Source organism: Lampris incognitus, chromosome 8 (assembly GCF_029633865.1).
Source record: "Lampris incognitus isolate fLamInc1 chromosome 8, fLamInc1.hap2, whole genome shotgun sequence".
Classification (NCBI taxonomy): Eukaryota; Metazoa; Chordata; class Actinopteri; order Lampriformes; family Lampridae; genus Lampris; species Lampris incognitus.
The window spans coordinates 22,025,672-22,044,846 of NC_079218.1; the positions used below are offsets into that span (position 1 = coordinate 22,025,672).

General features: G+C 41.3%; 1 protein-coding gene across 1 annotated transcript in view; it reads right to left on the reverse strand.

Moving 5' to 3' along the window:
* The window catches only part of cadm1a (cell adhesion molecule 1a), a 560,283-nt gene that overhangs the window by 143,687 nt on the left and 397,421 nt on the right, over positions 1 to 19,175 (reverse strand). The window contains exon 2 of the mRNA XM_056284957.1: positions 12,547 to 12,693. Coding sequence (XP_056140932.1) covers positions 12,547 to 12,693 — 147 coding nt within the window. The remainder of the gene's footprint in view (positions 1 to 12,546; positions 12,694 to 19,175) is intronic.

The following is a 19,175-nucleotide window of genomic DNA, read 5'->3' on the forward strand; positions in this document are numbered from 1 at the left end:
TTGGCTTGGATTAGGTATTAATTATAATCAGTGCATATGTGCAGTCACTTTTTTTTTTTTTTAGCAGCTCTTGATGGACTCCATCAAAACCTCATCAGGATCAACTTCAACAGCTTCTGAGGATTAAAGAGACCTACTTCAGTAGTAACTATAAAACTAAGCATCGATGTTCATAAATCTTAAAACTGCTGCTGACTTCCGGTTTGGTGAATGGCGGAGTAGGCAGCAAGTCGGAAAAGCTGTCACCATTCGACATTTATTTGATATCTGCTACCCATATACACATTGGAGAACCCGCTTCTAAGACAGGCTTTTGACTTGACGTCCTTTATATCAAGTTCAACATGGGCAAAACAACCACAGCCAAAGACAAAAAAGCAGAACGTGAGGGGAATGGTAGTCAACATGGCGGGTTAGCTTCTGAGCTAACTAACGACGAATCCAGGTATGGTGATGGCAGCAACACAGCGGTAACTTTGGCTGATATACAGAAACTACTCTTCGGCATGGGGGAGTGAATTATCACAAACATGGCAGCACAAATTTCATCCATCCATGCTACTATTTCCAGACACGATCAGACAATTCAGACCATTGAAACGTCAATGAATTACTTCCAGGGGAAAATAATTGCACTAGAATCTATAACTGGTCATCTTGTGAAGGAGAATGAACAACTGAAACTGAAAATTGACGACCTCGAGAACAGGTCCAGGAGGTGCAATATTCGTATAACAGGCATACCAGAGAGAGCTGAAGGCACCCAACCAACTTGTTTCATTGAATCCTGTCTCAAGAGAAATATTTGGTGCCAATGCTTTCTCCCGCCCTATAACCGTAGACAGAGCGCATAGGGTAGCCATCCAGAGGAGACAGGTCGGTGCACCTCATCCCTTCATAGCCTGTATACACCACTTCCAGATGAAGCAAAAAATAATGCAGCTTGCACATGAGAAAGGTCCTCTGTTTTACAGGGGCGCGGAGATCCACATCTATCCAGATTATACTGCTGAGGTAGCCAGAAAGAGAGCTGTCTTGACTCCTGTCAAGACCGAACTGAGAAAAGTGGGGCTCCACTTTAGCCTACTTTTCCCTGCTAAGCTCTGTGTGATAGCAGATGGTACCAGGCATGAGTTCAACACTCCGGCTGAAGCAGCTGCTTTTTTGGAGAGCCGACGATCAACAACATAATACCCCTCAATAACCATAACCAGGGAAAATATTCCGGGGTTGTCACATTTTCCGAGACTGAGTTGGTTAGACTGTCCGGTGAGTGAATAAAATTGCTGGCTAACTAAGTTGGACAACACTTGAAAACTGAAGAACATCTCCCATATGCTGTTAGTCTATGTGTGTGTTTATGGGGGGGGGGGGTTGCGTTGTGAGCAGTTTATCATGGGGTGTGTGTTTGCATAACGCTGTTCAGTTGTTCAATGGTTGCTAACTCTACACTTCTAATGCTAAGCCATTAGCTCTAATGGTTAACCACATGCTATCAATACTAGCCGAATAGCCTTTTATTTGGTTTAACGCTCAGTTGATGAACTCGGTCTGATTAGTAAAGTCATGTTAAGTGTGTGCCTTGACTGTTGTGCATAGCCATGGAGCACAAGGTTTATTTATTTATTTATTGTATTTTCTAACACCTCGTTATGTCATGGACGGGAATCTGACCAGGTAGAACAGAAACAGACGTGACCGAAGGCTGCAGTGGTGTGTTGCTGCCCTCTGTTGTTTGTTGCACGTATTCAGAGGTTGCGTCAAACACTTTGTAGAGTGCCTTCTTGGCCAATGTCTACAACTTTATTGCTCAGAGCTTTTTTTTTTTAATAGAAAACTAGCGGTCTAACTGAATGTTTTAGGGCTCTTACTTTGACTTAGGCAGAACCAACAATTCTCGATTATATGTTTAAATATCTAATTTTTATTTTCTTTAATTTTTTTTCTTTATCTTGTTGAGATACAGAACTGTTGATAGAGACAGTGGTTGGAAGTTCCGTTTTCACGATATCATTGCTTACATACATAAGTAGCGGGATACCAAGTTTAAATGAATTTTTCTTTGTTCTTCTCAATTTTCCATAAAGACAGAGCTTGAAGTGCCGGATTTAAGCACAAAGTGAATAGCAGTAAAAGGGAAAGGGTTGACAGGTTTACAGGTACATGGGATTTGAGTATCCCCCCCCCCGTTTTTTTGTGGTGTTTTTTGTTTTGTTTTTATTCCTCCCCCCTTCTCTTTGCTTTCTTATTACCTTATTTTCCCCATTCATTCCAAATTTAATGCAAAAGCCAGAGGGGCAGCCATATTAATAAACAAAAACATTTATTTTCGTTCAAAAGAGGTAATTAGTGATCAAAACAGGCGATATATTATGTTGTTGGGCAACTCTTTGCCAGTCCTGTTATTTTAGTGAACTTATATGCCTCTAACTGCAATGACAGTAATTTTTTTGAGAAATTATTTTTGACAATACCTAAGCTCGACAGTGGATTTCTCATAGTGGGAGGTGATTTCAATCTTGTACTAGATGTAACTTTAGATAGGTCATCAAACACTCCCCAGAATCTCTCTAGGTCAAATGGAGTTGTGAGTGACTTCATGAATCAATGTGGTCTTTCAGATATTTGGAGGTTTTAAGTTTCCCCACACCAGACCTTATTCCTTTTTTTCTAACATGTACCATACCTATACCCGCATAGACTATTTCCTACTCAATAACAGAATGCTGCCTAAGGTTAAAACTTGCTCATATAATAGTATTATTATATCTGATCATAGTGCCATCATATTTGATTTGGATCTTCCAAATCGTTTTCTCCCAAATAGAATCTGGAGACTTAACCCTCTTCTGTTATCGGACAACAAATTTGTGGACTTCATTTCAGCCCAAATACAATTTTTCCTAGAGACAAACACTTCCCCAGAGATCTCACAAGCCACACTATGGGAGACTCTTAAAGTGTACATCCGAGGGCAAATCATAGCTTATTCTTCTACAATTAAAAAAGAAAAAAACTCAAAATTAAATGAGATTTCTCAACAAAACCTGAACATTGACTCAAAATATGCTCAATCCCTGACCCAAGGTCTATATAAGGAACTTTGGAAACTGCAAACTGAATTTAATCTTTGATCCACTGATGAGGCAACACATCTCATTTTGAAATCCAGACACAACATCCATGAATTTGGAGATAAAGCAAATAGATTATTGGCTTTGCAAGCCCGTCAAGCAGCTGCTACCCGCTCAATCACAAAGATTCAGTCACATACAGGAGAGATGCTGACAGATCATGATGATATAAACAAAGCCTTTTTGCAATTTTACTCTAGCCTCTATGCATCAGAATGTAGTGATGACCTTGCTCCCCTACATGCCTTCTTTGAAAACTTGACTATTCCCACTGTATCAGAAGAACAAAATACCAAGATAAGTGTGGACATTTCGACCTCTGAAATAATTACGGCCATTAAATCTATGCAAAATAACAAGTTGCCCGGTCCTGATGGGTTTACGGCTGAATTTTATAAAAAGTTTTCCCTCCAACTGGCACCAATTCTTCAAGCTATGTTTTAGAGGCACTCTCCTCAGGCATTCTTCCTATGACTTTGAGACAGGCCTCTATATCTCTGCTGGCAAAGAAAGATAAAGATCCATCATTATGTGCATCATATCATCCATTTCTTTGCTAAATGTAGATTTTAAGGTACTGTCCAAGGTCTTAGCTAAGCGCCTGGAGAGTGTGATTCCAAATATCGTTTCACCAGATGACACAGGATTTATTCAAGGCTGGCACTCTTACTCAAATCTAAGAAAACTATTCAATGTTGTCCGCTTGGATCGGTCAAAATACCCAGGAGTCGTGATTTCACTTGATGCCGAGAAGGCCTTTAACCGGGTCGAGTGGAAATATCTATTTTTCACACTCCAAAAATTTGGCTTCAAAGACGAATACATTGCCTGGATCAAATTGCTTTATTCCTCTCAACCCTGCAGCCATAATCTCTAATAATACTCAGTCTGATTACTTTCCCCTTGGAAGGGGGACAAGACAAAGGTGCCCACTCTCCCCCTATTGTTTGCATTAGCAATTGAGCCCCTAGCAATAGCACTGCGACACTGTAAGGACTTTAAAGGCATACACCGAGGTGGGCTAGAGTCTAAAGTTTCTCTCTATGCTGATGATCTGCTTCTGTATGTCTCTGATCCAGCTTTATCATTCCTCTCCATTCTAGACATCCCGAATAAATTTGGAAAAATCTTAGGGTATAAGATACATTTGCAAAAAGTGAACTCTTCCCTTTAAACGCTGAAGCAGATGCACTTCCTCCTAGCCCTTTCCCCTTTAAAAGGGTCCACGATGATTTTAAACACTTGGGAATTGAGGTCACTCACTCCTTTCCAGCTATTTTTACAAAAAACGTCACTGCTCTTTTAAATATGTGTAAACAGGATATTAATCACTGGTCCTCCTTACCATTATCATTAATAGGGTGCATTACCCTAATTAAAATGATAGTATTACCAAAGTGTTTACATCTCTTATCCCCATCCTAATTAAAAAATCCTTTTTTAAAACCCTTGATAAAAGTATCATCTCGTTCATATGGGGGAATAAGTCTAGCCGAATCAGCAAAACCCATCTCCAAAGACCAAGGCACTCAGGAGGCCTGGCTTTGCCTAATTTCCTTTTTTATTATTGGGCATGCAATATTCAGAAAATAATTCACTGGTTTGAAGACAAACCAATTGCAGGAAAGGCAGACTGGGTACGTTTAGAGTTCTCATCATGCCAACACAATTTGGGCTCAGTGGTTGGTGCAGCCTTGCCCCTTCTTAGCAATAACCTGAGTTCAAATATAATAGTCAATTACTCAATAAGAATATGGGCTCAGTTTAGAAGGCATTTTGGGCTGCAAGGAACTTCTATCCTCTGCCCTATTAAGTCAAATCACATGTTCATTCCCTCCTGTACAGACCCTGCATTTACTTTATGGTTTAACAAAGGGATTAGATCAATTCATAATCTATACATAGAAGACATAATTGCATCTTTTCCTCAATTATCCAAAGTCTATGATGTACCTAAGAACCACTTCTTTCATTATTTACAGATCAGGAATTTTGTACAAAAGACATATAACTCATTTCCAAACAAACCCATAAAATCACATGTCGACCATATCCTGGACTTGAATTCAGAGGATAGAGGATTGACATCCCAGATTTATGAGTTCATTAACAACATCAATCCACATTCCATGGAAAATTTAAAACTAGCCTGGAACTCTGATCTTGGAATAGCTTTAAGAGATGGCCAATGGGACTCTATTTTAGATTTGATACACACATCGTCTATGTCTGCTAAACATGGCTTAATACAATTAAAAGTTGTACACAGAGTACATTTTACTAATGCTAGATTGGCAAAGATTTATCTAAACATTGAGCCTTTATACCCTCGATGTAGAGGCCAGCCGGCAGATTTAATGCACATGTTTTGGCTGTGTCTTAATCTCTCCACCTTTTGGATAAGAATTTTCAAAGCCTTTAGTGAGATGTTTGAAATCCAATTTGACCCTGACCCAATCTGTGCTCTCTTTGGTTTAACATCACAGCAATCTCGTGCTCTCTTACCAAATAAAGCCCATGTGTTCATAGTTTTCACCACATTGCTTGCGAGACGTTTGATCCTCTTAAAATGGAAACAACACACTCCTCCATTCTTTTCTCATTGGGCCAAAGATGTTATGCATTTCTTAAATTTAGAGAAAATTAAATACACACTAAAAGGGTCATCTAGAACCTTTGCTAAGATATGGAGGCCCTTTCTGGGTTTCTATGACTCTCTACAGGAACCCCTTGAAAGAGTAGGGTAGAAGCCATAAATGTCATATTACAGTAATGAGCATCCCCCCCCTCCCGTTTTTTTCTGTTTTTTTGTTTGTTTTGTTTTTGTGTTTGTTTGTTTTTTTTCCTTTCCCCCTTCATCTTTTCTTCCTTTTGTTTGAATAATTAATACAATTATTTGATTATCTTATGTTTTCCCTTCTTTACCTAATGTATTCTGTAACCTGTGATCCTATGAGTGGGTGGGTCGGTGGGTGGGTTGTTAGTTAATACATGTGATGAATAATACTTTGTATCTGGGGATGAGTAGCTGATTTGACAATATACATGTTTTGTAATTCCTGTGGGATAAAACATTTGAAAATCAATAAAATATATTTCCAAAAAACAAAAACAAAAAACAAACAAACAAAAAAAAACTGCTGTGGGGGACGTCCAGGTGGTGTGGCAGTATATTATGTTGCCTACCAACATGGGGATCGTCGGTTCGAATCCCCGGTTATTTCGGGCATCCCTACAGACACGATTGGCCGTGTCTGCGGGTGGGAAGCCGGATGTGGGTATCTGTCCTGGTCACTGCACTAGCACCTCCTATGGTCGGTCGGGGCGCCTGTTTGGGGGGGGGAGGGGGAACTGGGGGGAATAGCGTGATCCTCTCATGCGGTACGTCCCCCTGGCAAAACTCCTCACTGTCAAATGAAAAGAAGCGGCTGGCAACTCCACATGTATCGGAGGAGGCATGTGGTAGTCTGCAGCCCTCCTCAGATCAGCAGAGGGGGTGGAGCAGTGACCAGGCTGGCTCAGAAGAGTGGGGTAATTGGCTGGATACAACTGGGGAGAAAAAGAGTGAAAAATCCAAGAAAACAAACAAAACAAAAAAACCTCCCCAATTACATGAATCCATTTTTGGGCATTGTTACTATAAGTTGCTTTGACCACAGCTGCATACATAACCTCTGCTTTTTGTACATACCCCAAAAGCTCTTCTGATACTCGTTTGCAAGTAGTTTCATTCATCGGTGAGTAGATGTATTTAAGAGTGGCATGCCGAGTATCCTCAGAACTTTCAAATGAAGCAGATGTGACAGTGAGCTCTGCTCAAGGGTTGAGAGGAAACCATTACTTTCAATGGTCTAAAATATACCAGAGTGAAGCATGGTTTCTTCCCAATTTTCTTCTACCATTTGTGCCCTGCAGGTCTACAAAGGAGAAGCCACCCACTAGCTAAGGTCTTTCAAGTGTGTCTCTGTGTCTCTACACAGAGAAAAACTGCTTGTGTGAGCGCACATGCTTTGGTGTTCCTCTTATCCGTGTCTATAAGTGATCATGTTGGTGGTGCTTGAGAGATGCACCCTTCTGTGCACTTTTGTGTGAGAGCATTTTGTTGGGGTAGAATCTCCCAGTAAGCATGTTTACTTTCTTTGTGTGTATGTGCATTTAGAAAAGGGATACGAGGGGGTTAGCAAGCCCTTAATGCACACTGAGTCACGTAGAATGGAGAAGGGTCAGTAAACGAGGTCACACCCAATTTGGATGCAATGAAAAAAAGTCCACCTTGGGTTTTTTTATGTGACAGTCATGGCACTCTCGTTTCTTTATCTCTTACCTACCCCCTCTTCACTCTCTCTCTCTAATGTACATATACATAATCTACTACTATGTATTTTAGGAGGAAGGGACTGATCTGATATTCTGAGGGTGGTGATTGTTAGAGTGATGTCTGGTGGATTCCAGGTCAAAACGGAGCGCTGCGGATGCAGTAGGCAAGGCCTTCCGAAAGGTCACAGGAGAGCAAGGCTCCCTGACAAAGAACGCCTTGCCCTTGATAGCCAGCTGGGGGAGTTGGCTCACTGCGCACTCACTTTGTCTGCAGCAAAACCGCCAAAAACTACCTGGGTTGGTTCATAGTTAGGATAGTGTAGAAGATGCTCATGCAGCGATGCTCATGTGGATAGCAGGCTAATGAGAAACTATGTGTTCATGTATGCATAAGTGTGTTTGCAGTCATGCCTTGAGTGTTTTAAAGTTGGTCAAAGGGTAAAACTATCTAACACAATGTAGAACTGCATTGATTCTTGCCATAAGCTTGATATTGAAAAATGAGAACCCAACTGTGATTCAGCCATAGAACTGAATGGTTCTTGAGGACATTACACTGCTGCATGTCAAAGCACAGCAGAAAATTATAGCACAGATAAAAAAAAAAAAATCAGACACAGTTTTACAGATACAAGAAAAATCATTTAGAGTATTTGGGTTTGTGTGTGCTCATGTCATGGGTATGCGTATGTCTGCATGTGTGTGTAATTATGTTCCAGCGAGAGGCAGACACAAAAATATGCATAACATACATATTTTGTTATGATGGTTTATGTCACGCTATGATCAAAAAACTTATTTCACAGAGAGACTCTTTCAATTTAGACCTACAAATATGCACACTTCTGAGGCATGCCCTTTATCTAAAAGTTAAGCATTACAGAACAGAATTAGTCGAGACTTTTTGGGATGTATGTGCATGTCAAAAATTTTATCATATAATATTCTTCGATGCAATGTATTTTTCCGTACTCTTCTACTGTTATGGTACATTAATATATTAATTATTCTGTATTTCAATTGCCCGTGCAGTTCTCTGGTACTTATCTCACACTTAAACATAATACTCCTGAGAGTCACATTGCAAATTCAAAATTGCCATTTTGCATATTACTCTATAGTGTAAATATCTTAGGCTACCAAGAATCTGGCATGATACATTTAGGGGCATATCGTAATATTCTTAACAGTTCTCTTTTGAAGTGGTTGCTTTATGGTAATTTCAGGTACTACATTTGAGCTCTTTTTTTCCATGCAAGCCCACTGTTCTAGTCCCAGAACTGATTTTTCAATGTTGGCCCTGGGATCTGGTGAGATGCCAAGTAATTCGTGTGAATGAATTACAATGAAATTATCACAAGAATCTATGAAATAAAATAGCTTAGACGATTATAATGAGAGACATTCAATAAATATCTTATATATTTTGCCAAAAACCTTCATGAAATACAATGACATAAAGAGTTAAGATATAACATACGTATGTATGCATGGAAAGTACAGATAAGCTATTTGTTTCAAGTGTAAAAGTTGTGTTTTGAAAGCTGTTTAGTCGAGCCTGTGGAGGTTAGGGTTCCTTTAAGATTTAGCTTTAACATTGAAAAAGTCAATCACAGATTGATAGGGAGGAACACTGGTTTGAACGGGGAGTCAAAGAGGCCATCTATGTGAAGATGGAACGGCAATTCCTGAAATGGGGGGCTAAGAGCACATCTGTTGCCATTTTACAATGCTGTGATTGCAACTATTCCCCAATCCTCTGTGAATAATACACATGGCCATTGTAACTCTAGTTAATAGTCGTGGCAATTTGCAAATGAAACCAATCGTTGGTTTCGGTCCTTATGCCACTGTATTGTTTATAAGGGTGGGGATACCTGCAGTCAGTTTAGACTGAAGAGGTCACTTAGATGAGTGATGCAACGTTTCTCTCAATAAACGTCTCCAGATGAACTGATTCAACTTTCTGTGATTTCCTTATCTGGATTATTGAGCATGCATAATGAAAAAGTCAACGTTGATTTCAAAACTTCAAGGATACCGGCACATCCTTTCTGGGACTGTCATGTTTACTGACCACCAGCATTTCACACAGGACTTTCAAGCTTTGTACTTCCTTATATAGTTGAATGTATGATGGGATATTTATTGATTCACAGATCCTAGTCAGTGCACATCACATAATTGAGAAAAGACATGTCATTATCTTTTATCTTTTGAAATAAGCTCCAGTAGTCACCACCTTGGTGAATGTAAACTCTTTTCTCATTAATTTAGAAAATTATTGATATAAAACTTCCCATTTCACTTCCTGTCTTGCCAACTCTAGCCCAGAACAATTTTATAATACCGATAATTTATTCGATAACCTTGGATTTGAACAGTTGATTTTTATCAGCATGTGCACGATAGCGTGCACACACACAAGCTTACATTCCTAAACATCCAAGAGATTGTATCATCTTCACCTTTTTTCTCCACCCAGCTGAAATATCCAGAGGAGAATATCAAGTTACCCATGACAATAGATGGATGCTCCTCTGAGAGACTGAAGCACAATAAGAGCAGTGTCTATAAATCCCAAGTAATCTCTCCAACTAAGATAGATATCACTAGTGTGAAAGGAAGCATAAAAGGTCAGGTTGAAATAAAAAAAGAGCTTAGATTTGCATCCACTTAGCAAAAAAAAAAATCACTTTGAACTATGAGTAAAGCACTGCTTGCACTGTTTACAATGTACATAAGACTGGAACTGGAAAATAAATGAAAATCAGTAGGAGCAAGACAGAATGAGAGGGAGGACAGTGGAATGGTGAGGATGCAAGGAGTAGAGTTGACGAAGGCATATGAGTTTAAATACTTGGGGTCAACTGTTCAAGGTAACGGGGAGTGTGGAAGAGAGGTGAAGAAGAGGGTGCAGGCAGGTTGGAGTGGGTGGAGAAGAGTGTCAGGAGTGATTTGCGACAGAAGGGTACCAGCAAGAGTTAAAGGGGAGGTTTACAAGATGGTAGTGAGACCAGCTATGTTATATGGTTTGGACACAGTGGCACTGACGAAAAGACAGGAGGTGGAACTGGAGGTGGCAGAGTTGAAGATGCTAAGATTTCCATTGGACGTGATGAATAATGACAGTATTATGAATGAGTATATTAGAAGGACAGCTCAGGTTGAACGGTTTGGAGACAAAGCAAGAGAGGCAAGATTGAGATGGCTTGGACATGTGCAGAGGAGAGATGCAGGGTATATTAGCAGAAGGATACTGAATATGGAGCTGCCAGGGAAGAGGAAGGCCAAAGAGGAACTTTATGGATGTGGTGAAGAAGGACATGCAAGTGGGCTGGCATGACAGAGGAAAATGCAGAAGACAGGAAGAGATGGAAACAGACGATCCACAATGGCGACCCCTAACGGGAGCAGCTGAAAGTAGCAGTAGTAGTATTTCATATAATATACAACATCAAATGGTGCAGTGTTGGCTATGATATTCCCTAAAAAAAAAACAGACAAGAACAGAACAGGAACACCTGTTAGAGGTACATCTTTCATTGATTTTTTTTAGTTTTTTTTTTTGAATCCTTGCTATTATGAGAAGGGACATCTGATGGCAGGGATGCTTCCTCTTGTTTAAGCATTGGTTTCAGATGCCCTAGGAAAATAGTCAACATTGCAAGAGGTAAGAGTCTTTTATTTGCCATTAAATCATGAATCCCTCTATGTATAATGATGTGTTCAGCTCCTTTCATTTTATCCTAAGAGATCTTTCTGAGGACACAGAAAATTAAATTTTTGCACACCGGCTAAAACAATCACAATATTTTCTTGGCTTTGCCAATGAAATCATAAACAAATATCTCAATCTCTGCTAAATCTTAATTCCCATTGATCAGTGGAACAATTGCTGTGTAAAACAGGCGTGACAGAGCTAGGCCTTTTAAAGGTGGATAGAGGCGAGGTGGATGGGCTATTTAGTTACAGGAGGAACTGGAGAAAACATCGTCACTGGTGGAAACAGGCTCTCCAGTGAGTTTGAGGGGCATGAGAGAACCATTGAATGTGTGTTGCTGTTTGCAGATATTGCTAGGCAATGTTACTGAAGGCAACACTTGGGAGATAACCGAAGGCAGGATGCTTGATGACACGTATTTCCATGTTGGTTGAGCTTACCATCGTGCTTGATGCCACACATGAAAGACACTGTACATCAGTCACATGATGCAGCATATTTTCTACTCATACACAGCACGTATATACTACTGGAAACTTGTAAACATCATCTGGCCAGCTAAGCTTCACTAGTTGAACTAAAGAACATTGAATGTAGAGTGATACAATACTGTTGTTCTTGTACCATGTATTGTGTCAGAGTGTGCATTGTGGCAGTTGGCTGTGTCTCACCAATATCAAACAGATTCTGGTACATTTACTAAATTTAGTGATTGAATATACTCTGAAAAGAATGAATGAGAGCTAACATTTTAATTTCAACCAGATCGAGGCAATAATTTGATTATTGCACCTGCCATGTAAACACCTTAATCCAACTATCTTAATCAAATTAAGGTTTTATTCATGCGAGCATAATGCAAAAAAAGAGCTAGATTTTTTTTTAGCAATCATTATGTTTCGTGTACACGTTAATTGGAGTATTTGCAGAAAATTTGATGTGCGTATGCACCCAAAAGTTAAGGATTCCCACTACCGTCATCTGACCCAGGGACAATAGACGTAGAATGAGCAGCAGTTAACAACCACATTTCTGCAACAACATCGAAACAATGTTCAAGCTCAATTAATCGAAGGAGCTTAATATCCTTCATTTTTTTGACGAATGAAAAAACAGAAATAGGGACATTTTCCAAAAAGTCACAACGTTCCTTGTGTATCGTAACATCTGTTCCACAATTTGACTGTGCAGAGTCTCATAAACTTGGGTAATTGAAGAGACCACATTATTCCACACTCGTGCAGACACCTTAATTGAACTATCACCTTAATTCAATTAATTACCTTAACAAGATTATTGACTGCATGTAAATATAGTGACTGATCCACATTTTCAAGATGGTTTGGATCAGTATGTCCCACTTGTACTTACGTCTCATGTCTCTGAAGTAGATTGTCTGTCTATTGGGGTTGAGCAGCTGGATGACTGAGTCGTCATTGTTCTTCACACGGCAACTGATGGTGGCCATCTCGCCCTCTACCACCGACACATTGTCTGTAACTAGATTCTGACTCACCACTGTGCAAGAGAGAGGGAAAGGGGAAAAAAGAGGAAGGAAAGGAAAAGGTGGGCACATTATGTTAGAATTTAATGTGGTACACAGGGTGTGCAGTATTACAGAGCATAACAAGTAGACACCTTCCGTTTAATCTGTCACCTAATGGAAGAAAGGGAGAGGCAGAAAAAATACAAAAACAACTGCGAAAGTCATTGTTAGTTGCCAAAATTTACAGTTGTAGACTCAACTGAAGACAGCAGATGAGGGCATAATTTAATTTTCACAGTAGCTGGTAGAGATATGATAGAGAGGATGTTGTGTAACATGACCAGGTAATGAGTGAAAAGTGGTGTGAAAATTGGTCTCAATGGTGTTGCAAGCTTATCAACATTCTGCGTCAGCTGTCAGGCTGTTTTAAGGCTGCATTGATATTTTGGACAAAGAAGGGATTTTTTTTTTTCTCCCCAGTTGTATCCGGCCAATTATCCCATTCCTCCGAGCCGTCCCGGTCGCCGCTCCACCCCCTGTCAATCCGGGGAGGGCTGCAGACTACCACATGCTTCCCCCGATACATATGGAGTCGCCAGCCGCTTCTTTTCACCTGACAGTGAGGCGTTTCACCAGGGGGACATAGTGCGTGGGAGGATCATGATATTCCCCCCAGTTCCCCCTTCCCCTGAACAGACACCCTGACTGACCAGGGGAGGCGCTAGTGCAGCGACCAGGACATGTCCCCACATCCGGCTTCCCACCCACAGACATGGCTAATTGTGTCTGTAGGGACACCCGACCAAGCTGGAGGTAATACGAGGATTCGTACTGGTGATCCCTGTGTTGGTAGGCAGCGGAATAGACCATTATGCTACCCGGATGCCCAGAAGGGATGAATTCTTGCGCATTAGTCTAAATTCTCACTTTTCAGTTGCAGCATTAATAAGTGCCTTACAAAATTAAGAATGAGGATGTACATATACTAAGGAAGAACAGTTCACAGCTGCCCAAAACAATTTTACTACAGGTTTTGCTTGCGGGGAAAAAAACTCACTACTGATTGAAAACAGTTACAAGTCAAGAAAAAGTCATCCTAGAGATATCAAACATTGCAACTAAAGGGCTGTTTGCAAAGATAAAAGTCCCTGTATACTGGTTTCATTGTGAACGTGATTTGCACTGTGTGTATGGTTTCTCATGGGCACATTAAATTAATATCATAGGATAACTGCACTACCAAACTAGAACACACACCTATTGACAGGGTACAGGGCATTTTAAATTAGGCTACAGGCTCATACCAGCTACCGTTATAGGAAACTCCTGGCTCATCTACACCACATCATGTCTTTAGGATGTGCTGGGGTAAAGAGCCAACATTAGCATTAAAAAGCTTTCAGTTGAAGCTGAGAAGAAAGTTATGGATAAATGTCTTTGTGACTCCCCCTGCCTCCTACGTAGCTACAAAAATAACCCTGCAAAATACATCCCTCCCCTGGGAGGCTAAAAGGACTGAATCAGGAGTTGAGGGGTGAGAAGAGAGAGACAGCGAAGGAGAGGGAGAAACATCAAATGCTAATTTCCATGCCTCAGTTGTCAAGCACCACTAAATATCCCTGACATTTAGAGAGACAAGGAGGATGAGGTGGGAAGACAGAAATTGCATCCTCTGATGCTGACAGATAAGGACAGACAGCTCAACAAACGAGATTCAAATCAGCTCTCCTTGGTGTCCCAAAATAAATGAACCTCACTTGTTATTCAAGACTGAAACTCATTTGTTTTCAAAGATGGGATGGGTTGAGGGTAGGTGGTGGATATGATAACATGTTAACATGCTACAAAATGCAGTTCAAGGGAAGTGAAGGTTCCAAATGCACTGTCGGGGTATAGGATTATGCGTGCCCATCTTCTTCATGTGAGGCAGGAGAGGCAAATTAAAAGGGCTTTAAGAAGGGTGGATGTCTTGTCTCCTCTTAATTGTTCTTGCAGTGGTAAATAAATAACTTTGACATGTGCTTGAACGGGGTAACGTTAGGAGTGTATGTGTGTGTGTGGAATGGGGTGGGGGTTAGTTAATTAATTCCAAACTGTGAGCGACTGAAAAATGCTGGTGCAATACTTTAATAAACTGAGGGATTTAAATTGAAATGCATTTTGGCGATAGGTTTCAGTTCCATTTCTCTGAGTGGGGACGGCGGAGGAAAGATGCAGACAAACGAAATGCTTGTGATGCCATCCATGTGGGCGACACCCCACTGATGGTGTGAGCAGTATGTCATTGACAGTCTCGCCTGCACTAAATGCTGTTCCTCCTCCATGGCGAGTTCAGCATCTATTCCTACACAATGAAAACATTTACAGCCCAACAGTTGAAAACCAAGACTATTGAACATGAAACCCACGCCAACAGAAACCATTCACAAATACCCCGCATGGCCAGGAATGTCCTTCTGTAGCTCGCTGTCTATCAGGGGTCCTACAATAGACTGCGGCAGTATTTACAGCAGAGCTTTCAGTGAACATTTTTCAAACCTACCATACGACATGGCCAACAGCACATTGCCTCAGAACAGGAAATGCCAGAAAGCAACAGAGAATGAGATCTCTGGTCTTTCAGATAAATTAAGACAAGCTTTTTTATCGCCATATTAATTACAGAAGTTGTAAGAAGCTATTCTTTTCCTCTAACGTTTCAAAAATTATTTTAGCCCTTGGCCACCTCTATGTGGTATGTTGAAATGTTCCGGCTTTAAGGTGGAGATGACGCTTCATGCTGACCTGCACCAAGATAGCCTGAGGCCCATATTCTTTCACCAGAAGACAAATCTCCCGTTCATTTTGCAGGCCTACAAGTGAAACGTTAACATTTGATTCAAATTCAAGAAATGTATGTACATTAGAGTATACCGTGTGCACATATGCGCGTGCACACACACACACACACACACACACACACACTCACACACACACAAAATGACAGCAAAATGGAAGAAGTGACAGACATTTTCGTTTTGAAATTCACACCTATTCAAACAAATCACACTGGTCCATTATCATCTTGAGAATGAAAGACAACGAATTTGCTCTAAATAGTCAAGACCAGCTAGCGCTTCATTGGTTTTTTTCGTGTATCTAACATACTTCAGCTCTTCTCAACATTCATCTCAACATCATTATAGTTACGATCATTATTAGCTTGCGTTAAACTGATGAGCAGTCCGGCTGTACATTTTTTTCTCTGCTGTAATTCCAACTACATAGCTGATATCCAAACCGTTATAGAAATGCTGATTTCCTCCTGACATTCTGAAGGATTAGTTGTGTTGATATAATGTACACGGTGGGTGAATTGCAAACAATCATCCGCTCCTCAGTTTGTTGATGCACCACCTGCTGATAAACATGAAAACATGGCGGCCGCTTTGTGAAGTTGGCCTGAGAGAGAGAGAGAGAGAGAGAGAGAGAGAGAGAGAGAGAGAGAGAGAGAGAGAGAGAGAGAGAGAGAGAGAGAGAGAGAGAGAGAGAGAGAGAGAGAGAGAGTGTGTATGTATGAGAGAGATAGAAAGACAGAGAGAGGAGTGAGAACGAGTGAGAGACTGAGTTTCACTGATTGATTACATTCATTTGTGTCCTTTCATTTGCTTTCATGGATGTGTGCAAGATTGATTGTCTGATTGTTTGTTATGTCTTTATGTCTTTAACTGCAAAGTAATGCCAATTTAATCATTAATGGCAAATAAAACGACAGAACTTTTTTTTTTTTGGAGTGGGGTAGGAGCAAGGAGGCACTGAAGGAGAGAAATGGTCACAGTACAGTGCATTCACAGTGCACACTATCTACTTCTGCTTTCAGCTGCTCCTCGCAAATCACTCCTGACACTCTTCTCCACCCACTCCACCCTGCCTGCACTCTCTTCTTCACCTCTCTTCTGCACTCCCTGTTACTTTGAACTGTTGACCCCAAGTATTTAAACTCATCCACCTTCGTCACCTCTACTCATTGCATCCTCACCATTCCACTGTCCTCCCTCTCATTCATGCTTCTGTATTCCGTCTTGCTCCTACTGACTTTCATTCCTCTTCTCTCCAGTGCATACCTCCACCTCTCCAGGCTCTCAACCTGCACCCTACTCTCGCTACAGATCACAATATCATCTGCAAACATCATATTTATTGGAGACTTCTGCCTGATCTCATCTGTCAACCTGTCCATCACCATTGCAAACAAGAAAGGGTTCAGAGCTGATCCTTGATGTAATCCCACCTCCACCTTGAACCCATTTGTCATTCCAACCGCACACCTCACCACTGTCACACTTCCCTCATACATATCCTGCACCAATCTTACATACTTCTCTGCCACTCCCGACTTCCTCATACAATACCACACCTCCTCTCTCGGCACCCTGTCATATGCTTTCTCTAAATCCACAAAGGCACAATGTAACTCCTTCTGGGCTTCTCTATACTTCTCCATCTACATTCTTAAAGCAAACATCATATCTGTAGTGCTCTTTCATGGCATAAAACCATAATGACACTTGCTAATGATCACCTCTCCTCTTAACCTAGCTTCTATTACTTTTTCCAATACCTTCATGCTGTAGCTGATCAACTTAATACCTCTGTAGTTGCTACAGTTCTGCACATCACCCTTAGTCTTGAAAATCGGTACCAGTATGCTTCTTCTCCACTCTTCAGGCATCCTCGTACTTTCCAAGATTGTGTTAATCTAGTTAAAAACTCCACTGCCGTCTCTCCTAAACATCTCCATGCCTCCACAGGTATGTCATCTGGACCAACTGCCTTTCCACTCTTCATCACTGCCCTCACTTCCTCCTTGCTAATTCACTGCACTTCCTGATTAACTACCCCCACATCATCCAGTCTTCTCGCTCTCTCATTTTCTTCATTCATCAGCCCCTCAAAGTACTCCTCAAAGTACATTTCCATCTTTATCCCTCATCACCCTAACCTGCTGCACATCCTTCCCAATTGGTCCCCCTGTCTAGCCAGTCGGTACAAGTCCTTTTCTCCTTCCTTAATGTCTAACCTCTCATACAACTCACCATAAGCCTTTTCCTTTGCCACCTCTCTCTTCACTTTACACTACATCTCCTTGTACTCCTTTCTGATTTCTTCATCCCTCTATCCCACTTCTTCCTCTTTATACTTTGCTGTACTTCCTCGTTCCACCACCAAGTCTCCTTGTCTTTTCCTCGTTCCAGATGAAACACCAAGTGCCTTCCTAGCTGTCTCCACATCTGCCAACCTCTGCGCATTCTGCATAGTCACTCCACACTTTGTGACCAAAATAGGCGACTACGAGTTGGTAGTCCAACATACGCAGAAGAGCTGCCTTTACAATAAATTCTTGGCCGCTCTGATGGCCGAGCGGAACAAACCGCCGCTCTGGCAACCCCGCTCATCATGTGGCTGGGAGGTTCGATCCCAGAGTCCCCGTATCCGGTCATGGCCAGGGGTAAGGCATTCATTAGGCCACCTTTACCCGAGGGATAGTGGGTGTAGATCGGTGTAGTGTTCGGGGGCTCGTCGTTCTCCAGCGACCCCTCTGGCCCATCCGGGCGCTTGCAGCCAAGCAACCGGAAGCGTTCTCCCTACGTCCCCTTCGCGGCCTGAAGGTAATGCAAGGCTATGCGAGGCTTCAGCATGGAAAATATCGACAGCAACTGACACGCGTTTGAAGGAAGCTGGTGTTACGATTATCTGCTTCCTGTGGATACGTGAGCCAGGGGAGTTATTCGACAAGAGTTCCAGGCATATGCCATCGGGTTAATCGGGTGGGATAAGTGGAAAACTAGAAATACATTTATGAAAAAAAATGCTTAAGTGATTTTAGGCCTCCATAAAACTTTTTAGTTTATTTTGGGCTTCAAACTGATTTTTTTTTTTACCCGATGCAAGCCTACTAAAATGGTGAACAGGCATGAATACCAATGACTGGCGGTTTTGTTTTTCGATTTAAGTATTCAATAAATAAGTGTTTTTTTCACAGTGTAGTGTGTGATGTCTGTCTTTTTTTTCAGCGTGTACTTTCGGCAAACACAATTTTTTTTTTTTGTATGCGCCCATGCACAAAGGACTACTCATTTTTATTCTTTAGGGTTGGCAGGTCTGTGTCTCCATCACTTTTTCTGCAGTGGTTGCCCAGCCGTTCGGCAACTCTTCACTAACACACAGTGCCTGTCTTAACTCCTCCCTGAACTCCACACAACAATCTTTCTTCTTCAACTTCCACCATTTGATCCTGGGCTCTGCCTTGACTCTCTTCCTCTTCTTGGTCTCCAAAGTCATCCTACAGACTACCATCCGATGCTGCCTAGCTACGTTCTCCCCCGTCAACACCTTGCAGTCTCCAATCCCTTTCAGATCGCACCTTCTACATAAGATATCGTCCACCTGTGTACACCTTCCTCCACTCTTGTATGTTACCCTGTGTTCCTCCCCTCTTCTTGAAATGTATTCACCACAGCCATTTCCATCCTTT